The 22,439-nt window shown below is 40.5% G+C and overlaps 1 protein-coding gene across 3 annotated transcripts in view; it reads right to left on the bottom strand.

The window, feature by feature from the left end:
* The window catches only part of NGEF (neuronal guanine nucleotide exchange factor), a 98,523-nt gene that overhangs the window by 65,422 nt on the left and 10,662 nt on the right, over positions 1–22,439 (bottom strand). The window contains exons 2-4 of one of the 3 annotated variants that reach the window (XM_042459027.1): positions 10,627–10,700; positions 9,588–9,862; positions 6,462–6,591 (exon numbers count right to left, since the gene is read on the bottom strand). In XM_042459027.1, coding sequence (XP_042314961.1) covers positions 6,462–6,591; positions 9,588–9,852 — 395 coding nt within the window. In that variant the 5' untranslated portion in view covers positions 9,853–9,862; positions 10,627–10,700. Of the gene's footprint in view, positions 1–6,461; positions 6,592–8,038; positions 8,243–9,587; positions 9,863–10,626; positions 10,701–22,439 lie in introns of those variants that run through there. The other 2 variants (XM_042459029.1, XM_042459030.1) reach the window with 2 other exon arrangements.

Genomic DNA, 22,439 nt, shown 5'->3' with positions numbered 1-22,439 from the left:
AAAATATAGGAATTCATGTCCAGATTCCTATATTTAATTTAAAATGTTTTAGAATCAAATACTCGACAATCAGTCTCAAGAATCTTTGAAGGTTTTATGCAATCTTTCTCTAGCAAATTACTTCTTAAATCATCTTATTACTCCCTTGTATTGCAACTGGAAAATTAAAAAAAAATCTTAGGGTTCCCCCCCCCCCAATTATCATTCAATGACTCATTTTTAAAAGCATAGTGATGTGTTATCTTTAATCACTACATTGAGTCCATTTAAATGGAAAAATTGAACTCATATCTAACCTTTACATTTATAACATTTCAATACATTTGGTCGTTTCATAACAATGTGCTGTTAAATTGGTTTATATACTACTGAATTACTTTTCATAGACTGGTAAAAATGGTGAACCATTTTTCCTATTTAAATTCTATTATGGCTAAACATTGCAGGCAAGAGAGAGTTTAATTACCTCAAAAAAGTAATTAAATTAAGATGAATGGTTCTTTTGGAAGAATGAGTTCCCACATCTGAGGTCCAAAACAGACTGCAGAAATAATCCAGTTTGAGATTGCTTTAACTGCCCTAGCTCAATGCTAGGGAATTCTGGGAATTGTAGTCCTGTGAGACATTTAGCCGGCTCTGTCAGACAGCTCTGGTGCTACAATAAACTACAATTCCCAGGATTCCCTTGGCACTGAGCCAGGGCAGCTAATGCGGTCTCAAAATGAATGATTTCTGCAGTCTGTTTTGGACCTACATTGTCTACACATCATTCTGTGACAAACCCAAAGACCTTTTTATCTGCATGAACAATGAAAGTCTGCCACAAGAGGGTTTTTTAACCATTATGTGATATTTGCTGTTAGTAACAGTAAAGTAATATTTCACCAAAGGTATAGCTTTCAGAAGATGGCAGAAGAGGGAGAGGTAAAACAGTGATACAGATTGAGTATCCTTTATCCAAAATGCTTGGGACCAAGTCAGTTTGGGATTTTGAATTTATATTATTATTATTATTATTATTATTATTTGGATGTTGGAATACCTGTATTTGCATATACATAAATAATGAGATCTCTTGGTGATGGGACCCAAATCTAAAGACAAAATTCATGTATGTATTGTATACACCTCATACAAATAAGCAATTTTATACAGTATTTTTAAAAATAATTTTGTGTATGAAAAAGGAGCTTATTGCATATGCCTTGGGGAATGGGCCCGGCGTGGAAGGGAAGGGGGGCAGGAAGGGAACAGAACAGGGATATCAGCCATTTTATCGCATGGGAGAATGCCGTTGATGCTGCCGGAAGTCCCCAATCCGTTCCCCAACTGTCCCACAGGACGCGATTTTCAAGAACCGTTCAGAATCGTTCTTGAAAATTGCCTCCTGTGGGACAGTTGGGAAACAGATTAGGGACTTCCGGCAGCATCAGCAGCGTTCTCCCGTTTGGTAAAATGGGTGATACCCCTGTTCTCTTTCCTTTCACCCCCTTCCATTCTGCACCGGGCCTGTTCCCCAGGGCCTATGCGATAAGCTCCAGAGTTTATGTATATTAAACCATCAAAAAGCAAAGTCACTAGCTCAGCCATCTATGGATAAATTTGCATAGAAAGGCACATTTAGATAATCTAAAATAATCCAACTATAATCTAAAATTGAATTATTTTAGATTTTGGAATTCCAGATAAGGGAGACTCAACCTGTATTCCTCTTGACCCTTTTTCTTTATACTGTCTAATGTGCCTTCCTTCACATACATAGCAAAGAAGTTCAAAGTCACCTAGCAGGGAAACCCTATTACTATGGAGAAGTGTGGTACAGAGGACTTGGGGAGATAAGCTCATGATGGCTAAACAGAAGGTAGGGGTGTCTTTTACCTCCCTCCCCATGTTTCTAGCCTATTTGGGGGGTTGTTTGGGTTTTCCCTTTCTCCTTCCCTTTACCTAGCATCGGTCTGTGGCAGTTAAAGTGGTGTCAACCAGGATTATTTCTGCAATGTGGCTGCAGCGGATACAGAGAAGAAAGAAGAGACAAAGAGAAAGAGAGATAAGAATGGGAAATGTATATAACAAGTGTTTTGGGTAGGGAAGGGAAGAAGGACAAAAATGAAAAGAGAATGAGAGAGAAGGGGAGGAGGAGAAGATGTTTAAAGGCAATATTTGTGAACTGGAAAAATAGTAAGAGTGCAAGAAAGAGAGGGACTAGGAAATCGGGGAAGATGAATATGGGCAGGAATTGCAGGGAGAAGAATGAGAGAGGATGAGAGAAGGGAAGTGGGAGACATTTAGTGATGAAATGTAGGAGTAAGGAGAGCATGAGGAACAGAGAGATGTGAAAACAGGAATGAATGAGAATGAGAAAGGAATCGAGTACCCAAACAGAGGTGTAAGAAAAAGACATTCATGCCAGACTTTTTGCTAACAACGGTGCAACCCACTTCCAAATTGTACTGTGGCTTCAGTTATTTAGGGTAGGGTCAGAAAAATAGGAACAGAACAAATAAGATTAACAGTAAGACAGGAAAAGCCACAAAGCAGCAGTCCTGTAGTACTAGATTTGGGAACTCCTGTGGGAGTGAATATTGAAGCAGCTTATTATTACTCTGTACTGACTGCTGAGTTTTGATGCTGGCTGTGATTTATAGTTACATTGACACACACACCCAACAGTCTAAAGCTGCCCTTCTGAGGCAGCCTGCAGTAGTACCTGGGAAAAAAGTATTTTCTTTTCAAGGCACTATCTCACCCTGAGATTTCTTCCCTTGTCCTAAGGCTTAGATGAGAGAGATTGCATGCTACAATTTGGCCACCCTAACGGTGTCGTTTTACCTATATAAGAATCACAGTATAGTTATTACATTCACCACCAAATTTCAGAAACAGAGAAAATATGATTTACCTTATGGATGTTTTATGGGCAAACACAAATTAAAAATTAAAACATGAACTTTGAACTGCTTATCCCACAAACTAACAACTGCAGCACAAATGAAAGATTTTTACAGGAAAGAAATCCCCTGATGTGTGGTGCTTATACAGATTAATTGTTAATCTATAACCCTGAACACACTTTGTACTCATAGTGAGCTCTTCCAGTCTACAGAAGCATACATTTTTGCAATGTAGCTCTTTAGATTTTTGCCAGTTGTCACCTGATTCCATACTTTTGGAGGGCAAGTTGTAGTGATTTCTTGAATCTGCAGGCTCCTCAAAGTTTTTTTTAAAAAACAGGTACGGTTCACTGGGGTAGTGGGCAAATTTTCTCTTCTGTAAATTTTTAATGTTAAAAAAATTAGAGTATGATAGTCCAAAAATTGCACATAGGTGCTGTACACTAAAAAAAAAATTAAAATAGAAGGGAGAAGAGAAAGGAGCATATGTCTTGGAATGAAAAAGAAAGCCACTTGAGGGTGGTAATAAAGTGTTGCCGTTGGTGCTGGAAATTGCCAGAAAATAGTCCAAGACAACAGAAACATCTTTTTCAGAAATCTTGAGAACTAGAGTAATAGACACCACAACGTGCCAACAAATTTTTCCAGCCTGGAAGCGCTCAGTGACAATTATCAAACTGATTACTCTTTCAAATTTTAAATCAAGCACTCTGGTGGACTTGCTACAGCCTGAAGCAAAGCCTTCTGTTAGTACTAATACTTCAGGAATACCCAAATCCTGTTTTTCATGGATGGGGCAGGTAGAGGAGATGGACCAGATGATGGATGGTGGCAACATGTGGCAATGCATGTGGTCAGCCTAGTGGTAATAATCAACCCTGCAGATAGCCAAAAAAAGCAGTACATTGATGGTGGATAGGAAGATGTGTCTGATGTGTCACTTTTCCTAACCTAGCACCTCAGTCGCGTGGCTCACTTTGGACAACTCTGCAGAAAAGTTTAAAACATTTTGGTCTGCTACCATTCAGACACCAGTTCCTGCTTTAACCTATCCTCCCTTCTTGGTGACTTGTGAAGCAGGTCACTGAACCCAGTTGCATGACATTTCCAGCCCCAGTTTGAGCAATCAGCCACTAAAGCTCTGTATATATGTATGCTTTACTATTTTCAGAATTAGAGTGGGCCTTTGGTATATGCAGGGGTTTGGTTCCAGGACCTCCATGGATACCAAAATCCATGGATACTTGTCCCATTAAATACAGTGGCATAATAAAATGGTGTCCCTTATATAAAATGGCAAAATCAAGGTTTGTTTTTAGGAATTTGTATGTTTTAAAAAATATTTTCAAGCCCTGGATAGTTGAATATGTGGATAAAAAAAATCCGTGGATATGGAGGACCAATCGTATACAGAAATGTGTACACTTGGCTAGAGGCAACAACAAGTTTCCTTCCTTTCTTCCTTTATTTTCATTATCTCCAATTGAAGGTTTGCAGCAATCCTGAATCTCATCCCTAGTTACCAATTCCTATTCCTAGTTCTTGGTGCTTTGCAAATAGCCTTGGGGTCTAGAACACGTCTCTCTTGGGATTCAATCAAGTCTAATTATGTATAGAGTGTTGTTGTTGTTTGACTTAAGTTCTGGCAATAGTTTGAACATTTATGCTGAACAGTTCACTTGAAAACATATTTTTGTACATTTATTTACAATGTTTTAAAAATTGGTCTAGGGACTAGAGGGAAAGCAGGTGTGGGGGGCCATGGTCAGTAAAGCCATCACTATTTGCTGGGGAGAGGGTTCTGGTGCTGCTGGTTTTAAGCCAACAAATTGGGAAGTTCACCTTGTTCTTGAAATCAAATTAATATTCTCTGTGTAATTCGGGGCCAGCTGTCTTTAAAATGGAATAGTAAGATTCAGTTAAGGGATACATGAAATTCCTCCATACTTACAGCAACATTCAGTTTAGGATATTAATATACAGAAACCTCGTTTGTTTGTGCCATGTTATCACCACTGTTAGATGAGCAACCACATTTTTATGCATTTCTGAGTCTTGTTTATAAAAATGTTAAATAAACAATAGATGAGTAAATAGTAAAGGTGAAAAACAATTAGCTTTTAAACAAATATTGATCAAAATGTTACACTTGGTCCCAATACCAGCTGTTGTAGGGGGATCCTGTTAGTACTGATGTCATGAGGGATGTTTGCATCATAGTTAATATCCGCCGTAATATTTGTTTGAAAGTTAAATATTTTCCATGTTTATTACTTTTTTCTTTTGCTTAAAACATTCATATCCTGCCTTTTTGTTAAAAAGTCAAAAGAGTCTCACCATAAAATAAGTGCAATAAAATAAACATACCATAATCTGTTTCATGGTAGACACTTAATTTTAATGGGAGAGGAGCCAGATTTCCAAATTTGAGATCTAAAGCCCATCTTGTAATATTAAATTAATAAACAACTGATATGAGATGTAAAAATATAGATTAGAAGAAAATTTACATAAATCATACAAAATATTCCTCAAGGAAGAGATTTTCAAGGTCCAGTTTCCAGCCAACATTTTCTCCCTTTACAAAGAGATTTTGTAAGATATGGTAGAATTTATGTTAGCTAAGATAATGATCAAGCTGAAGATCATTATCAACCTTTCTTCAGTTGTCACTGTCACAGAATGGAAGGGGAAGTAGCCTCCATTTATGTTAAAGAACAGAAGACATTACAAAAAATGATACTGCTAACAATATTATTGCTACTTTATGCAATTTTGCTTGATTTACAACTGTATTGTTCTTAACTTTATTAAAATCTTATGCGAAATTTGTTTCTCATCTTGTTGTAAATTGGTTTATAAAGATTTATCTTATTAATTTAAATAACTAGTTGGCTTGTGAGGGGTCAATATTTTGTACTGTACTGCAAGTTATTATGGTCAGTAATTACCGTATATACTCAACTATAAGTCGACCTCATATATAAGTCAAGGTCAGGTTTTGGGGCCAGAATTATGGATTTTACCATGACCCATGGATAGGTCAAGGGTAAAACTTGGAGGCTTCTTATGTGTATGTATGGCAAGAGAGACTCTACAGTATTTTGCTTCATTGTTTCAGCTTTCATTTCAGCCAGATGCGCGGGCGGGAAATGGACTCTTAAACAAACAGCAATATCAATCAATCACTCAGGACTCTTTCTGCTTGGCTCCAGAGAGAAATAAACTCCTCTCCCCACTGCATGGGCAAATCTAAAAGAGCTGCTATCACATTTCCATAGTGACCCATAAATAAATTGACCTGGGATTTTGAGGTCAATTTTGGGCATATTTTTTTAGATTTATAGATGAGAATATACGAAAATAGAATAAAAGTGAACTGAACTGTACTAAGTTGAGAAGTGGAACTGGAGAGAAATTGAAGAACTAGGGGGAAAGCTAAATGAAATTCATTTGATCAAGTTTGGTGACTATGATTTAATTAATCCATTTTATTCTCACTTAAATCCCATTTTATGTTTTCTTTTTTAACATTTTCATATGGGAACTGGATATTGCTTTCATCCTTACCTTCGAAACCATTGTTCTTCTGTTGCTGTCATATCTGGTTTTACATGAAGAGACAGACCCTTGTGGAATATGCGTAATAGTTCATCTTTGTTCAGAAGCTCATTTCTGGTATTACCATTTTTTAGTGAGCCTTTAAAATAAAGAAGGAAATGTTGATAGTTAAATTGTCACTATTCTCTTCTGTCAGCTTTTACAGATTGATTGCAATTAAGAAGAAAAAGACAAAGAAGTTGAGTTATCTTCAGTGGACAAGGTTGATGTAACTCTTTACACATTTATATTACAAAATATTAATGAACATACAGCCTACAAGGATAAATGGGGCTATTAAACTATGAATATTATCTTTGTTTCTTAGAATTGGAATTTAAAACTTTAGTTACTGAGAAATCATAGAATCGTAGAGTTGGAAGAGACCACAAGCAGTAATATCTGGGATATTTGTATGCTGATCTCTAGCCTCAACTCTAAATTAGCTGTTCTCCTTTCAGGAACACAGTGACGAAGGCCTAAATCTAATAACTATTCCCACCAAAGGTAGACCTATTGAATCAAAAGAACTTTAACCAAATTTTGTTTGATTCAGTGGGTCTAAGCAATTGGATTTAGATCAGTGTTTTGATATAATGTTTTTTTTCCTTCCAGTAAATTAGGCCAAAAGAAGCTGACATAGGGGATCAAATATTATCTTTCCTAATTTATGGTGTATTAGAATTTGGTAGTGCAGAAAACTGGAAAATTAATTGCTGTGTCACTTTACATTTTAAGGGCCTTTGTCAGCATAAGCAGTTTAATTTTCAGTTAATGTGAGTTTTTTCTTGTTTGCTGCACATAGTCCTCATGTCCTCTCCAACATATACATTAATTTAACAACAATCACTGAAAGATTTTGTATCTGGAAAAATGTACTACTTATTCTAGAGATTGTATCTACTGTTACGATGATGGCTGCACTGAATATGGTTGAATGAGAGTCATGGCAACCAATTGGGTTTCTTTAACGATTGAATTAATTATAAACAACACCACGTCTGCCAGGCATTTCTGTAATATGTAACTACACATTCAATAAACAAATTTTATTTATTGTACTCTCTGCTCCCTCGACAATACACATTTGATTCTACTAGTCAGTACTAGTCAGTACTTGGTGTACTGTTCTACCTGCCTTTCTTTTCTGCCAACAGAAATGTAAATCTAGAACAAGCTTGTTGCTTGTTGTTTGAGACATTTGACCTTGGTACTGGGGCACAATCCAGCCAGAGGGTAATTAACCACACTACTCTCCATGCCATTTAACCTCTTGATTCAGAATTTTCTCTTGAAAAACCTATCATCATTATATGATACTGGATCAACCTATTCCGCTAACCAATATACTTTCTCTCATTGTCAAAATGAGAGGGAACATATTGGAATACAGAGATGATGTCCAAGAAGCCAACTTGCCCGGTCTCTGGTCTATATAAACAAAGCAAAGACAAGACTGACTCAGCCTTGTAAACCAACCAAATTACAAACAGTCAAAAACATAGTGGTCTCAAATTGTAATATAAAAGGCAATATAAAATGCTCACCCATCCTTATTGTCCCTGCACTTTTGTCGATGCTGTAAGAAGGAACTCCCTGTTTGCCAAAGATTTAAGCTTTGTGGGGCATACAGGATCCACTGAGAGGTGAAGGCTGAAGCTTATTCTTTCCTAGTTGTTTGAATAAACATTAGCTTAGGCAGAAGAGATGTTCACTTCCTCTTCACAATATCTTGTTATGTTCTGAAGAACACATGGATTCATCTTTCAGCTCTTTAGATGAGGAAGGGCTGCTTCAGCAATGGAACAACAGTAACATTGTAGGAGAATAGAAGTGGTCAGGCTGTACAGATTCCAAGGGAGAAAGCTTTCTTCAGACATATTTTACTTCTGGAGACCCAGACTGGCAATGGTGTTGTCCTTCACAGTTGTTGTGATTCTCTGCTGCATGCAGCAGGTCAGTTTCCTCTCCTCATCTGTACCAGCCTTGGTGCAGTGACTCCCTTGGGTTCAGGTGATTCAATGAGAAAAGCTGTACGTACGTTAGCCTGGCTGCATACTGCACTGACAGGGTGGAGAAGACGTCTGCCTTGGCATACAGAAGAGCTCATTTTGCCCACAAACTACATTGGTGACTACAGCTGAATATTAAGTAGCAGTTCTTAGTTTTGTGCTGTCTGCTTATAACCTCGGAGAAAGAACAGAGACCTACCTTAGGTGTTACATAGTGCAAGTCAAAATGGGCCCAATCATTTGTGAGAGGATGTGAGGTACTGTGTTAGTAAAGTAAGATAAACCTGTAACCAGAAGCAAGGAAATATTGCCACTTTTTAATGCCTATAGTCTTTGCTAACAGGGGAAGTGATGGATTTTAACTGGAATCAAGGCATATTTTCTTGCAAGCAGCAGCACCATTACTCACATAATGAATGTAAACCATTCTGAATGGTTGAAATGTACCACATGCATACTAAGTATATAACTTGTCTCCTGAATATTTGTATTTTTGTAAGCTGCCTTGTGTCCTAGCTGGGAGAAAAGTGGGGTATAAAGTGATGGATGGGTGAGTGGGTGGTAAAACACAAATGCTTGCTAATGTGTCTTTGGTATTCAGATGATTTACACAATATTCTTCCTCTGTTTGCTTCTTCAGGCTCCAATCCTAAACACAGATAAAGCCCCACTGCATTTAAAGGGAACTACCTTTAGGATTGTGTTTAAAACATGTCACTTTCTCCAGCAGACTCTCTCATAAAATACGTCTCTTGTTCTTGAGTTTCATTCCTTCTTTTGTTGCAGGTCTCACCAACTAAACAGTCATTCATTGTCACATGGCATCAGATCTCACCTGGCTTGGCTTTTTCTCTCAAGGTCTTGTTTTAATGCCTTTGTTTTTACCATCTCTAACCTGCTGCAACTTGATATGTAGCAGATGCAGCAGATGTGTAGAGGCAAGTACCCAGATTCTAAAGTATTAGGTATTGTTACTCTTAGTCCTGTAAAACGCCTCTTCCGCAGACTTGCTTTACTTGTACTCAGAACTTTTAATCTCATTGGGGGGGGGAAAGAAAGAATAACTAATTAGCCAGCAAGTTACCTTCCACATCTTCCGTTTTAACTTCTTTACAACTCCTCACTTTCCCTCTGTTCTGACGTCTGATGGAGCGGTAGTATTTTGAATTTCTTCGAATAGGAATGTAGCGTGTCTCCAGATCCTTCTCAGTCATGTGGTCAGAACCTTCAGACTCATCATCACAGATCAAGTCCAGGCATGTTATTGCCTGTGATGGGCTATCCTCCCTGAGGCCATTAGCTGATTTGTCCTGGTGTGCTTCCACCTCTCCCAGTTCCTCAGTCTCCATGGATACAGATCTGATTGTTTAATAACACAGAATCAGACAAGGGATCTTTATACACTCCATCAGATCTCTCAGCTTTATATTAACAAAGTATGGGGAAGTTTATATGCAAAGAATAATACAGTGGACCCTCCACATTTGCTGAGTTAGGGGCACATGACCGCTGTGAAAGTGGAAAAACCACAAATTAAAAAACACTATTTTTTTAACCTGAGAGAACACCTCTCTAGGAATTTCTAAGTCTTCCGGTGCAACTCTTTGGGCAAAAACTGCCAGAAGTTGACCATAGAGTCATGCTGGAAGACCTACAAATGCAAGGAGCCCTGGTGGCGCAGTGGTGAAATGCCTTTACTGAAAGCCACAAGGTTTTGAATTCGATCCCAGGGGCTCCAAGATCCACTCAGCCTTCCATCTTTTTGTAGGTCACTAAAATGTGTACCCAGCTTGTTAGGGGCAATTAGCTTACACATTGTAAATTGCTTAGAGAGTGTTAGTTACTGATAAGCAGTATAGAAATGTCCTTGCTATTGCTATTAGGGAAGTGTTTTCTCTAGGAATCTAGGTCCTCGGGTGTGCTTTATGAACAACTTCCAGAAGAGTCACACTGGAGGACCTAGAGATTCCCAGAGAGAACATATTAATCTAATCCATGAATAATCAAATTCACAAAAGTCAAAACTACAAGCAGAACATGCTGGAAGGATGGATATAGAACTGATTGGACTGACTGGAAAAGTAAAAACTAAACTCAAAATCCAATTTGAACTTTGGAGGTACCTTTAAATGGCCCACGTTATTGTTCTAATATTCTGGGGAACACAAGTTGCCTCTTTCATTTATACTGTTTTATCCTGTAGTATATGAAACAACAGAAAATGGGTTAGAGAATTAGGTGAAAATTTGCAATATACAATAAAAGGAAATTTGTAAAGGGGGATCCTTGTTTCCGTTCATGTCTTTATCACATGCATCTTGCTGTTCCTCCTGGAAGCACAGGATAGTGTGCATGAGGCAGTCCTATTTTATTATTAGTAAAACGCTGATATATAGCAGCAGGCCCATACTAGTCACACACTGGTCTAAATCCTGACCAGACCCACTGAATCAATGGGATTTACCTATGTGATACTGACTCAACAGTTGATTGAATGGTTCTGCACTAATTGGGACTAACCAATGGATGCCAGCCACTAGGTTTAATGGTTATTGTAGTTCTTTAAGCCTAGGTCTTCCAACCCAATTCTATCTACTAAAGCAAGACTATTCAAATTAGAATTCTGATACAAGAAACGAGCATACTGTGACAGATGTTTTCCAAATGATGTGAGGCAGATATAGGAACTATGATTACATTTCCTTTTTTGTAAGCCAGAATGCTTTGTTGGCTGCATCCATATGAAGGCTAAGACATTTAGCCTATTAGACATTGATGCATATTATTGCATCCCCCCCCCCTTTTTCCCCCCCTAATTGATTTCTCTTGAGTTAGCAAGGGTTTTCAGGCTTTTACTATGCTGGAAGAAAAACAACAGATGCTTTGATTGTGGGACCGTGATTTTTTTTTCCATCCAAGGACCAATCATTTACAATATGTAGCATGCTGTAGTGGTTTGAGCACTGGACTATGACCCTGGAGATCAGGGTTCAATTCCTCACTCAGCCATGGAAACCCACTGGATTTTTTCACATGGAGAAACCTGGAAGGTTAAAGTGGGGGCAATGCAGGGTCATTCAGGGTATTAGGGACAAGTTCACACGACGTTGTTCACACAATGCTGCACACAATCAGAACAGAATCCATGGAGAATGTGAGGTGAATCAAGAAATGAGCAAATTTGCAAAATTACTGGGATTGCATGTCCATTTTGCTTGCGAATTCACTCTCTTTGCATAATGCCAGCCGTTTGAAAATGCAAGCCTCCAGACGCTTTCATCTCCAGGGTGCCTTGCTGTGCCAAAGAGTGAGAAGGTTCTCTTTTTAAAGGGATACACACACACCCTTTCCTCCTCTTTGCAGGCTCCAATCAGCTGTTGGCAGAAAGCAGAGGGAGGACATTTTGACATCCTTCCTGGAGAAATGGAGGACATGTCCTGCAAAAGGAGGGCATTGGGGAGTATCAGCCCTCTCTGGAATCAGGCAGGCTTGTGGACCCAGCCCCCTCCTCTCTCTCTCTCTCTCTCTCTCTCTCTCTCTCTCTCTCTCATGTGTGTGTTTGTGTCTTTGGAACTGAAGTAGGGAAGAATTACTAACATCATCTCAGTTATTTGGTCCAATAATCGAGCTTATTTGACAGTTTATATTAGATGCCAGCATAATTGTAACCTGTGTAAGTTAAGCCACCATATGGCATCATTAGGAATGATAATATCAGGATTCCTTCCTATTGTCTTATTTCTGGATTCATTATGTTGTTTGGCCCTATTGAGTTACAACAACAACAATTGCAACATCATGCAGAGGAGGCTGTTCATAAAAGTATGGAGGCTAACTATGTTGATAAAGATACCAAACCCAGTCATAGAGCTCCGATAAGTGTTGTGCGGGGCATGGGGAGATATGGCGTTAACAGGCTGAACAGGATTTTTAAAGGAAGTCGAGATCGATATTTGACACCTATCCCATCTTCCAGTCACCCTGTTAACCCGAAAGAACCGAGGATCGTCCCAAGCACATCACAGACCCTTACCTTGCTCCTATGTAATGCCACATTATATACGATCTATTGGATGAGCAGGACACCGACCTGGCATGCATCACGGAAACCTGGCTGGGTGAGGATATCTGTGTGACCTGGGCCAAAGCCCTCCCAGACGGGTATGCGTTGAAGGAGCAGGTTAGGGAAAGTGGGCGAGGGGGAGGTGTGGCAGTGGTCCATAAAAGCTATATCACCTTGACCAGGAACTCGGTACCGGAACTGAGACACATTGAGTGCATTTACCTGACTGAAAGCCAAGGACAGTCTGGGGATTCTGTTGGTTTATCGTCCACCCCGTAACCTTACAGACTCCCTGGCCGAGCTGACACAGCTGGTCTCAGAGCTGGTGTTGGAGTCTCCCAAGCTTCTTGTCCTGGGGGACCTCAACATCTCCTTCGGGGCCGGCTCATCAGATCTAACAGGTGCGGCTCGGTTGTTCATGGAATCCATGACAGCCATGGGCCTGTCCCAATTAGTTTCAGGTCCAACTCATTGTGCTGGTAACACACTCGATTTAGTCTTCAGTATGGTTCGAGAATGTCCGTGGGTGGAAATAAACACTATTTCCCCTTTGTCATGGACGGACCATTTTCTGGTCAAGCTAGGACTGAAAGCCACAATCCAAAAAACCCTCGGGGGTGGAGGACCCATTACAATGGTCCGCCCTCGAAGGCTGATGGAACCCAAAAGGTTCCAAGAAGCCCTAGAGGGTATTATGTTTGGGAACGATGGCAACGCTGTCGAAAACCTGGTTGACAACTGGAATACGAATCTCACCGGGGTAATAGACAGTATCGCTCCCGAGCGTCCTTACCAGCCTGCTTCTAAAAGATCTTCTAAAAGATACTAAAGATCTTTGCCAGATGAAGCGGGCTGCACAACGACTAGAGCGCTACTGGCAGAAACACCAGAACTTATCTGACAGAACACTCCATGAGAACGTGTTACGTTCCTACGGAGTGGCAATCGATGCAGCAAAGAATTCGTTCTGTGCTGCATGGATGGCATCAGCAGAGTCCCATCCAGCAGAACTGTTCAGGGTGGTTAGGGAATTAACCCAAACCCCGGCCACCCTGAACCCTTTATTAGAACCAACGATAGCCTGCTGTGACACTTTCAACGACTTCTTTGCTGATAAAGTCTCTCAGATAAGGGCTGATCTTGACTCCGGCTTTCTGACAGAACCTATAGTAGAGGCATCCAATGACTCTGGCAGCAAGGTTATTCTGGATCGTTTTGAGTTTGTGAGTACCGAAGACGTAGACAAGCTCCTTGGTTGCATGAAGAAGACAACATGCCCTCTCGACCCTTGCCCTTCTTGGTTGACTGCTCAGGGAGGAGATGCTATAAAAAACCGCACTCCATCTAATAATAAATGCATCTCTTCAGGAAGGTATAGTTCCATCATTTTTGAAACAGGCAACAGTAAAGCCTCTCTTGAAGAAACCTCCTCTTGATCCCCTTTTAATGTGTAATTACAGACCGGTCTCCTTATTACCATTCTTGGGCAAGGTGATCGAGAGGGCAGTCGCTTTTCAGCTCCAAGCTGTCTTGGATGACACCGATTATCTAGACCCATTTCAAACTGGCTTCAGGGCGGGCTACAGAGTTGAGACTGCCATGGTCGCCTTAGTCGATGATCTCTGTCTGGCCACTGACAGGGGAAGTGTAACCCTGTTGGTGCTCTTGGACATCTCAGCGGCCTTCGATACCATTGACCATGGTATCCTTCTGGAACGCCTGAGAGATTTGGGTATCGGGGGCACTGTGCTCCAGTGGTTCCGGTCCTATCTCTCGGGGAGATTCCAGATGGTGAGGCTGGGGGACAGTTGCTCTCGTAAAAGAGAGCTTACATTGGGCATTCCTCAGGGTGCCATTCTGTCCCCCATGCTATTTAACATTTACATGAAGCCGCTGGGAGAGATCATCCGGAACCATGGAGCTCGGTGTTATAAATACGCTGATGACACCCAGATCTATCTCTCCATGTCTCCGACTGATACAGTGACGAAGGTTGGCACCTCTCCTCTGGATGCCTGCCTGGGGTCAGTAATGGGCTGGATGAGGAAAAACAAACTCAAGCTGAATCTAGAGAAAACAGAGGTACTTGTGATAGGTCCTTTGAATCCAGATAGGGAAATTTGCCATCCTATCCTGGACGGGGTTACACTTCCCCTAAAGGACAATGTTTGCAGTTTGGGAATACTCCTGGATCCATCTCTACAGTTATCATCTCAAGTAGATGCGATGGCCAAGAGTGCTTGGTACCAGCTTCAGCTGATACGCCAACCTCGTTCCTGTCTGGATCGAAAGGACCTAGAAACTGTAGTACACACACTGGTAACCTCTCGTTTGGATTTCTGTAATGCGCTCTGCATGGGTCTACCTTTGTATCAGGATCGGAAGCTTCAGTTGGTTCAAAATGCTGCAGCCAGATTGGTCACGGGTACAGCTAGGTCGGATCATATAACGCCCGTGTTAAAATCTCTTCACTGGCTGCCAATTCGCTTCCGGTCCCAATACAAAGTATTGGTTATTACCTTTAAAGCCCTACATGGCTTGGGCCCAAGTTACTTGAGGGAACATCTCTCCCTATATAATCCGCCCCGCACCCTTAGAACAACGGGGAAACTCCTACTTGAACATCCTAAGATGAGACTGGCAACAACCCACCAAAGAGCTTACACAGCAACAGCGCCTACTCTTTGGAATGCTCTCCCGGAAGAGATCCGTTCTAGTGGTACATTGGAAGCCTTTAAAAAGGCTTTAAAAATCTCCCGACTCTTTTTAGAGAAATATTCTCCAATTAGATTAAGATACTTGATAGCCTATAATTTTGACCATTCAATTTCTTATTTTAGATAATTTTATTGAATATTTGTGATAGAATTGAATGTTTTAACTGTTTTTATACTGTATTATGACGTTTGTCATAGTTTTACCTGATGTGAACCGCTTTGATCTCGAGGAAAAGCGGTATATAAATAAACAGTTTATTATTATTATTATTATTATTATTATTATTATTATTATTATTATTTGTGGTTTTACAGAGTTTGCAAAAGGGAAGCCTCATTCTGTCTTCCTCTGACACAGTTTCTGGGGCAAAGAGGATTCCCCCCCTGGTTTCCCCTCCCTCCCTTGGGCATGTGGGGGGGGGGCACTTGTGGAAATGACAGTTTGGAGCATGCGCAGAAAAGGTATTTCTAAGCGAGCAATGAGGGTTTTTCCTCACCCATTTGATAGCCAAATTCAAATCTGACCCTAAGTAATGTGTCTTTAACCCCTTGTTGTGCTCTTGTGTGTGATAACCATTAGCAAATGGGCTTGCTTTTCTGGGACGTCACCGCTTTAACCATTTTTGGGATGGCAGCACATAGTGTGTGAAAAGGTCTCCAGGATGAGTCCCACCTTCAGCCCCAGAGAACCCCGCACCTTAGGGTCTCCATAAGTGAGAAACAAAGGCATAAAATAACAAGATAAAAAATATGGCTTTACAAGATAAGACAAGGAAAACAAGTTAAATCTCCTGTCCTAATCCATGGGGATTTTTTTTTGGGGGGGGGGGGAGATCTGTACTAATATAATCATTGCATTTATGCTTTGTCCCACCTTACATCCCTCAATGAGCAAATATCCTCAATAATATCAAGTAGCAATAATCTAGTCATCAAATGCATTGTAAAAGTCACCACAGCAATAAGGAGCAGTTACACATTAATGTATTAACAAGAAACACCCATGTTTCTGCAACCTCACATTTTTAAATTACCTTTATTGAAAGTTAAATATAACAAATTTACACTAAGCATCAAAAATATCAGGATATAATCAATACATAAATTTTATTTCAATTATACATTTAAATTGCTTAGACAGATCCTTTGGGGTGCATCTACACTTTTGAAATAACGTAGTTTGAAACCACTTTTAAGTGCTGTAGCTCCATCCTAAGGAATTCTGAGATTTATCATTTTACACAATCTTTAGCCTTCTTTGCCAAAGAATGCTGGTGCCTCACAAAAATACAAATCTCAGGATTCTGTAGAATGGAACCATGACAGGTAGGATGGAATCCATTCCAGCATAAAAACTTCCTCCACTATTCCCCTTCTCATTTGGGCTTTTGTGTAAAAGCTGTCTCCTACCTTTGTTCCTTTTAACTATTCTTCACAGTCATCAGTAGTATAGTATAGTGTCTAGATCACAGGAAGTAATACTGCCACTCTGTACTGTTTAGTCAGGCCTCACCTGCAATACTGTGCCAGTTCTGGGCACCAGAATTCAAAAAAGATTTTAACAAGCTGCAGTGTGTCCACAGGAGGGCGACCAAAATGGTGAAGGGTCCTTGCCCCTGGTGTCGCCCAGGGCAAGAGGCAGAGCTCCAAGGGCGAGGATTCTCGGGTAGGGTGCTCAGCATACCCTGGTGCTGTCCCGTTGTTCGCCTTGTGAGGAGAAGGATGGGGGGAGTGTACTCAGCCTCCCTCAGGGCTGTCCTGTCATTCTCCTTCTGAAAAGGATGCGGTGGCACAGGGGAAGTGCGCTTGGCCTCCCTTGGTGCTGTCCCCTTGTTCTCCTCATGAGGAGAAGGACTAGGCAGCACAAAGCCTCCCTCGGGGCTGTCCCTTTTTTTTCCCTTGGGGCAGCGGAGGGGGAAGGACCTGACCGGGTGTCACCCCTTTTCTGGGGTGTCACCCGGTGTGGACCTCACTCCCAATCATGCTACTGACCATAGGTTTATATATCAGGTCCTGATACTTCACTCCTTACAACTAATGACGTGGAGTGGAGGTCACAAAAGCTGATGCCAGAAATGCCTGTTTCTGAGTCTCAAGGCTGCTACAGGATTCCTTTACATCTTTTTATACCAAGGCTTGTCACACTAACTGGTAGCCAAGGTCTACTGTATCTGAACTGTCTGTGTTGTTCGAACTGAGCCTTCTGTCTTATTAATGCCTTCCTAATAGTTATTGATTTTTCATTAAACTATGATGTGGAGTTTTCGAACAGTAATTAAATTGAATGTTGACTTCCATTGCACTCAGAACTCTGGGGCCTAAATGCAAGAGTTAGTCCCAGCTAAAGTACGCTCATTGAATCAATGTGATTTATATAAATGTTGACTTAGCATTTAGTAAATGTGGGAATCATTGCACATTTACGGTAGGTTTTTGGGGTTGGTCTTATGAATGCTCTTTTTGTTGGTATCATGACCTACCACCCCCAGATTCAATTTACAGTTTGAGGGATTTCAGGCAGTAGTCAGTTGTTGGTCTGATGACACCTGCTGGAGCATTAACAGAATGAGTCACCATGGCACCAGTCAATTTGTGGCAGCTTTCATCATGTTAAAAATGATTGTGGGACTTGGCAGTTCACAGATGTCCTTATAGTAAACAATATATAGTTGCATGATTGATTAGGTGAACTGCGTTGGCATAGATAACACTACATAAAGCCTAAAAAGAGAGTTAAAATGAAAGATGTGATTTCAGAAGAGACATTTTGCTTCCCACTTAGAAAGCAACTAATGCTCAAATGGAACAGATGATTCATTAGCAATCACCCAAAAATAAGTGGTGAGTGCTGCTAGAAGTACAACAGAGCCGAGCTAGAGAGACTGTCGAACTTTAATTTAAGAGAAGACTTTGACCAATGTTAGATGTCTTAGGGTAAATAAGGGGAAAAATTTACTCATCAAGACAAAAGAATAAGGTAAATAAATGTTTAGAGAAAATGATAAACATATATATAGATATAGCTAACGAAAACATTTTTTCTTTGTGTGAAGGAAACATTTGAAAAGACATGTTAGATAATACAAATGGAAAATTATACATTTATATAGAGATTTTCACAGTTGGAAGTGCAATTTATGTTATTGTAATTTTAAAACAATGTATGTATTTGATTTGTGTTACTTATATGTCTGTATGTCACATGTTTGTACAATAAAAAAAAACAAAAAAATATGTCTTAGGGTAAAATTAAATAGAATGATTGTCAGAAGTTGAAAATGTTGCTTCTTTGGACTATAGCTCCCATAATCTTCCAGTTGATATGATCAGTAACTGTGTGGCTGAGGGATTCTGGAAGATGGAATGTCAAAAAAGTAATCCTTCAAAGCCCTGTCTCTGAACACAGGTTGCTGCCAAATAGATTTCGTCATACAGTACAACCCCTAACATCTGCGGGATATGCATTTCCAGACTTACTGTAGAAATGCAAAACCACAGATCATAATGAATCGTATTGAAATGAATGACTTCCAGATGAGGTTGACGGTAGAGTTGCACTGGAGGATCTAGAGATTGCTAGAGAGAACTCTTCTGTAGGCATTTCTAGGTCCTCCAGCCTGATGAAGAACACCCAGCAGAAGCATACAATAGAATCCCACTGGAGATCTAGAATATATATATATATATATATATATATATATATATAGAGAGAGAGAGAGAGAGAGAGAGAGAGAGAGAGAGCATTTTTCAAGACATGGGTATGTGAAGTCATGGGTACCAGTCCTGCAGATACAGGGGTCATACTGTAGGGGCTACAGTGGGTTCTGGAAGCTGAACTCCAAAAAGATAATGTTTCCAAATTCCACTGCTTTCTACCCACCAACATCCTGCAGAAGGTTGTTTTCTTACTCTCAAGCCAGTGCTATACTTGGCTGCAGACTTTCACTTAGAGAAAAGTAGTTGGAAGAAGGAAGTGTAGAATGATACACTGGATGTAGAAAAAGATTTAATACCTACTGCCTGCCTACTTACTGTTTCTGCACTGGAAATTACCTCCTCCTCTGTCTTCCTCATATTCCCCTCTTCCCTCTTTCTCACTCTCTCTTATACACACACATACAATTTACTAATACTTGTTGATTACTGATATTGAAAGACATTAGTTTGTAGTCATCAAATATAGATCACCCCCCCACCCCCGGCAAAGAATCCTATCTTAATTCAGATACAAGGAGTACATAAACATCTCTGATATCTATTGGCTAATATCCATGTATTCATGGCTGAGAAACAACTTCTCACTAAATTTACGCAATGCTGATTTAAAAACAAAATAATGACTATCATCTTGTTGGTGAGTTATGACTGTAAGTGAGACACACACCATTGCAACTTACTTTTTGGTTGTTGTGGAGATTGGAATTCTTTTGCAACCACCCAACAACTAAAAATCCCTTGAAAGCCTACCTTGTAAGCAATGCAGCTAACTCACATGCTATTTCCTTCTTGTCAGGAAGTAGTGTGATCTGCATGGATGCATTCATCATCTGCAGAGGCCTCCCAAGGACCTCAGTAGGTTTTTGTGGATGCCTGTAGCAATGCATTCAGCCAATGAGGGACAAAACACCTGGATGCATCCTCACTTATCTCCTGCTCCCCAACAATAGTGTTGGGAAACTGCTTTTTCCAAGGTAGGTTTTTGGGGACATTATCAGGAGACCTAGTACAGAGATGTAGTTACCTGTAGTTACAGTTAAGTAGCTCCTGATGCATGAGCTTAGTCATTTTCTATATACAGTAATTTTTAGTTTATTATTCTGTTATAAAAGCTAAACATTCTCCTCTACACCACTGCATTGTAAGTGCACAAACAGACTTGCTTTAGGAGGGTGGAAAAAGAAAAGAAAGGTACCATTCTCTGCAGCAGCATCCCACCATGTATGCTTTTGTATAACTTCTTTAAAAAAGAGAGTTCTGTTTACTTACTATTTTTAGTGCTAGACTGCACATCTTGACTTCTTAAAGTCAATAAATTCGTCACAGCAAACAGCACAACAATTGTCTATATTAAGGCTTCTTTCCTCTCATGAAGTGTGACACAGGACATCATATTCTGCTTAGGTTTGGGCTAGTACTGTCCCAGTGGTGTCCATAAAATCCATCCTCTGCTTTCTCTTCAGTTCTGGAAGAGCTTTGTCATTTTGTTTTGTTTTCAAAAAGAAAATTACAAAATAGGTAAAAGACTAGCAGAATTATAGGATCAGATTTTACATGCAGTGTAGTGCTCAACAGTGACTAAAGGAATGGATGAGGAATGTGAAAAATGTGAAGAATGCATCTAGTCTGGAGCTTTACTGTTCAATGAAAGTAGGTCTCCACTTGAATCAGCTCTCATTTCAACCATCAGTTAAGTAGCAACAAACAGCTAAGAATAGCTTTCCTTACAAATTGAAAAAACCTCCCAGAAGAAAGCCCTTTAAGTCAGGTGGGAGATGTGGGAAAGCCTGGGTTGCAGTTACAAGTAAAACTGGCTGAAGTTCAGTTAGTAGATCCTCACCGAAGGTGTACAATTCTAGTTGTGATTAACATTATTAATAGCTTCAGAAAAGTACAAGGTAGGATCTGATGAAAATCCATGGAAGGACTCTTCCCTGTCCCCTGACAGACACAAATAACCCTGTGTTTGTATGTTTGTGCTTTCAAGTCACCTGTTGACTTAGAATATTCTGAGGTGGTTTTGCTAGTTTCTTCCTCTGAAATATAGGGCACAAACAGACAGGCCAAAATAAGGCTGCATCGGGTCACTTTGGAGGTATGCTGTTTAAATGATACATGTATCTTAAAAGGCCAGAAGCTGCGCCAAAGCTGTGCTCCAGTCCTTGGAACTGGGGCGTGGCTTTGGCACGGCTTCTGGACTCGTAATTTAAACAACATACCTCCAAAGTGACCCTGAGGCCTGCCATTAGCAACAGAACAAGACACTTGCAAATCACTCCTGCCTTCCCAGGTTCACACAGTACATATATACCCAACTCCTTTCCAGGCAAGCATTCTCTGAAGATGCCAGCCACAGAAGCTGGCAAAACATCAGGAAGAAACTCTTCTAGAACATGGCCACATAGCCCAAAAAACCCAAAAAAACTATGACCTGAAGCAGCTTTAATTTGGCCTGTCTGTTCAGGCCCATAGTTTACATAGTTTGTTGTCAGTCTCCTATTCGAGTACTAAGCAGGACTAACCCTACTTAGCTTCCAAGATCAGACATGATCTGGTGCCTTTGGGTCTCTGGCTTTTCTTCATGAACGAAGATTCAGGAAGGACACATCCCGCGCTTTCTACAAGCGCGTTGATGACTAAAAAGGCCAATCCGAGATAAACAAGTCCGGTTGCAGAAAGCACAGCAGAAAGTCTACTTGGGTGAAGTTTCTGGGTTGTGGTTCTTTCTGCGTTGTCGTTTAAAAATGGTGCAGCATCACAGACAAGAAAAGAACTGGCAAAAACTCTACATGCTAAAGAAAGGCGTTTAATTTCAGCCCCAATTCAATGTACTCCTTCCTCAGGGCAGTTCAGTTTTATGTGAAGCTTGTATTGTAATAGAGTCACAATGTGATAGATCAAGGAAGTAAACTTGAATATGTAGTACATTTAGGGTTGCCATAAATCAGGACCTCCAAACCGGGATAAATGTAGGACAAAATTTTCAAATGTAGGACACTTTTTTGTGTCCTACATTTGAAAAGGAGCCTCGCTGAGGGGAGGCTTTCCTTCCCCGCCTGGGTCCCATTCTCGCCGGCGGAGCCCAGGCGGGGAAGGAATCCTGCCCCCAGGGAGGCTTTCCTTCCCCGCCTGGGCCCCGTTCTCGCCAGCGGAGCCCAAGCAGGGAAGGAATCCTCCCCTCAGCCCGGGGGCGGGGGAAATCCCGTGGTGGGGGCAAAACAGGGCGGGACCGTGCGGACCCGCCCCAAACCGGGAAAGTCCCGCCCCCAGGCGGGATATGGCAAGCCTAAGTACATTAAAAATCTTGATTTAAAAGCCCCCTTCCTAAAATGTGGTTTCCCCTATAGAATGTATGACTAAAATCAGAGCACATAATAGTTACATAGTTAATGTGTGCTTCTATTTAACATTTATGTTTTAATAGTACTTGACTGCTATT

The sequence above is a fragment of the Sceloporus undulatus genome, chromosome 3 (genome assembly GCF_019175285.1).
Source record: "Sceloporus undulatus isolate JIND9_A2432 ecotype Alabama chromosome 3, SceUnd_v1.1, whole genome shotgun sequence".
NCBI lineage: Eukaryota > Metazoa > Chordata > Lepidosauria > Squamata > Phrynosomatidae > Sceloporus > Sceloporus undulatus.
Note: the sequence above shows the minus strand (reverse complement) of the source record. Positions and strands in the feature narration are given on the sequence as shown.